This window comes from Copadichromis virginalis, linkage group LG19 (assembly GCF_057382275.1).
Source record: "Copadichromis virginalis isolate Kocher_CV1m ecotype Utaka linkage group LG19, C_Virginalis_male_GT1.1, whole genome shotgun sequence".
Classification (NCBI taxonomy): Eukaryota; Metazoa; Chordata; class Actinopteri; order Cichliformes; family Cichlidae; genus Copadichromis; species Copadichromis virginalis.
Window position 1 is genome coordinate 18,218,537 of NC_140636.1, and position 2,250 is coordinate 18,220,786.

General features: G+C 44.0%; 1 protein-coding gene across 1 annotated transcript; it reads left to right on the forward strand.

Moving 5' to 3' along the window:
- Window positions 1-541: 541 nt before the first annotated feature.
- On the forward strand, window positions 542-1,933 carry LOC146685914 (zinc finger BED domain-containing protein 5-like). The gene has a single exon (XM_085442452.1). The coding sequence runs from the start codon at window positions 542-544 to the stop codon at window positions 1,931-1,933; it is 1,392 nt and encodes a 463-aa protein (XP_085298578.1).
- The last annotated feature ends 317 nt before the right edge of the window (window positions 1,934-2,250 follow it).

Below are 2,250 nucleotides of genomic sequence, written 5' to 3' on the forward strand. Positions count from 1 at the left end.
AACAATGTGTTCGTCAGATTTGGATGCTAGCAGTGCTAGCAGGGATGTATCTGTGGTTACTAGCCAAGTGGCTAGCATAGCTGGAGCCAGCCATGTGGAAAGTGATGAAGTGTCTGATGCGGAGCGTCAAAGTGGGAGAAAGCATGACAGCACGGACTGTAACACAACCTCATCAAAGAAGCGCAAATATGATGACAATTATATTTCGCTGGGGTTTACGTGTATAAATATTGGTGGATTTCCCCGGCCACAGTGTGTTATTTGTGCAAAAGTATTGTCTCAGAACTCAATGAAACCTTCACTTTTGCGCAGACATTTAGAGACAAATCATCCCCATTTGAAAAATAAACCAAGGGAATATTTTGAGCGACAGCTAAAATCACTTTCAACAAGTAAAACCTGCATTCAGGTGCCAGATCTTATGAATAAAAACAGACTACAAGCATCTTACATGGTCAGTTACAGAGTGGCTAAAAGCAACAAACCCCACACTATTGTGGAGGACCTCATTCTCCCTGCTGCTTTAGATATGGTAGGGACAATGTTGGGGGAAAAGGCAAAAAAGACGATACAGTCCATTCCATCATCAAACAATACTGTCTTACGGCGCATCAATGCAATGTCAGAAAATGTTTTACAGCAGCTACTTCTGCGCATACGCCACAGTGAATGTTATGCAATACAGCTAGATGAGTCCACGGATGTGGCTGGCCTGGTGCATCTTCTCGTATATGTGCGCTACATTCATGAAGGAACCATCAAGGAGGACATGCTGTTCTGTAAACCGCTGGAACAAAGGACAACTGCCGCAGATATTTTTCAAAAGCTGGACACATTCATGAACACACATGGACTCGTGTGGGACAGATGTGTTGGCATCTGTACTGATGGCGCACGGGCCATGACTGGGAGACACGGAGGTGTGGTTTCGCGTGTGCAAGCAGTCGCGCCAGATGCCTCCTGGGTACACTGCAGCATCCACCGAGAGGCTCTTGCTGCAAAGGGAATACCTGTCCGTTTGAAACATGTTTTGGACACGAGTGTAAAAATGGTTAACTTTGTGAAAGCCAGGCCGCTGAACTCCCGCTTATTTGCTGCGTTGTGCAATGAGATGGGCAGCGAGCATGAGACATTATTACTCCACACAGAGGTTCGCTGGCTATCTAGAGGGAAAGTGCTGACCCGTTTCTTTGAGTTGAGGGATGAACTTAAAGTTTTCTTCAGTAACCATCCCTTTGAGCTGTCTGAACATTTGCATGATGAAGAGTACCTTACCTGCCTGGCTTATCTGTGTGATATATTTTCTCGTCTGAACGAGCTCAATCTCGGATTACAAGGCGTTTCTGCAACTATATTCAATGTTCAAGATAAAGTTGAGGCCATGATAAAGAAGTTAAACCTTTGGAAGAACTGCTTGGATACAAACAACACTGAAGTCTTTCCTGTGCTGCATGATTTTCTGTGCTCTAATGATCTCACACTATCTAAAAGTGTAAAGCGCGAATGTAACGTGCACCTTGAGGAGCTGGCGGTGCAGTTACGCCGATACTTCCCAGAGACGGACGGCTCAAATGATTGGATACGTCACCCGTTCACCGCCGTGCCTACTTCGTTATCACCGTCTGACCAGGAGAGCCTAATTGAAATCGCCACAGATGGATCTCTAAAAGTTGAACACGCTCAAAAGAACCTGGCGGATTTCTGGATAGGGCTGCGCACTGAACAGCCCGCGCTGGCTAAGCGCGCTGTCAAGACTCTGATGCCTTTCGCCACCACATACTTATGCGAAAAGGGATTTTCTGCTTTAACAAACATGAAAACAAAATACAGAGCAAGACTTTGTGTGGAAAACGATTTAAGACTCAGCCTTTCCCAAATTGAGCCAAACATTGAAGAGCTGTGTGCCTCTGCTCAAGCACATCCATCACATTAAATAAAGTTCTGTTTAATGAAAGTTCATGGCCTTTATGCTCTCGACAAAAAAGTGAATTCTAATAAATCCTTTGATACACTGCTAGTATTAAGTAGTAAAGTTTGTTATTAAAACTCTGTCATTACTAAAAAATATTGATAAATTCATTTGGTGGTGAGAAATAATCGACTGTGCAGTATTTATCTTTATGCATGCGATATTGCAATGTATTTATAGACACTAATTAAGAGTCGTTCGTAGTAGGGGGTATGCGGCTGAGGGTGACATGTCTCAAGGGGTACGTGGCTGGAAAAAGTTTGGGAAGCACTGTTCTAGAG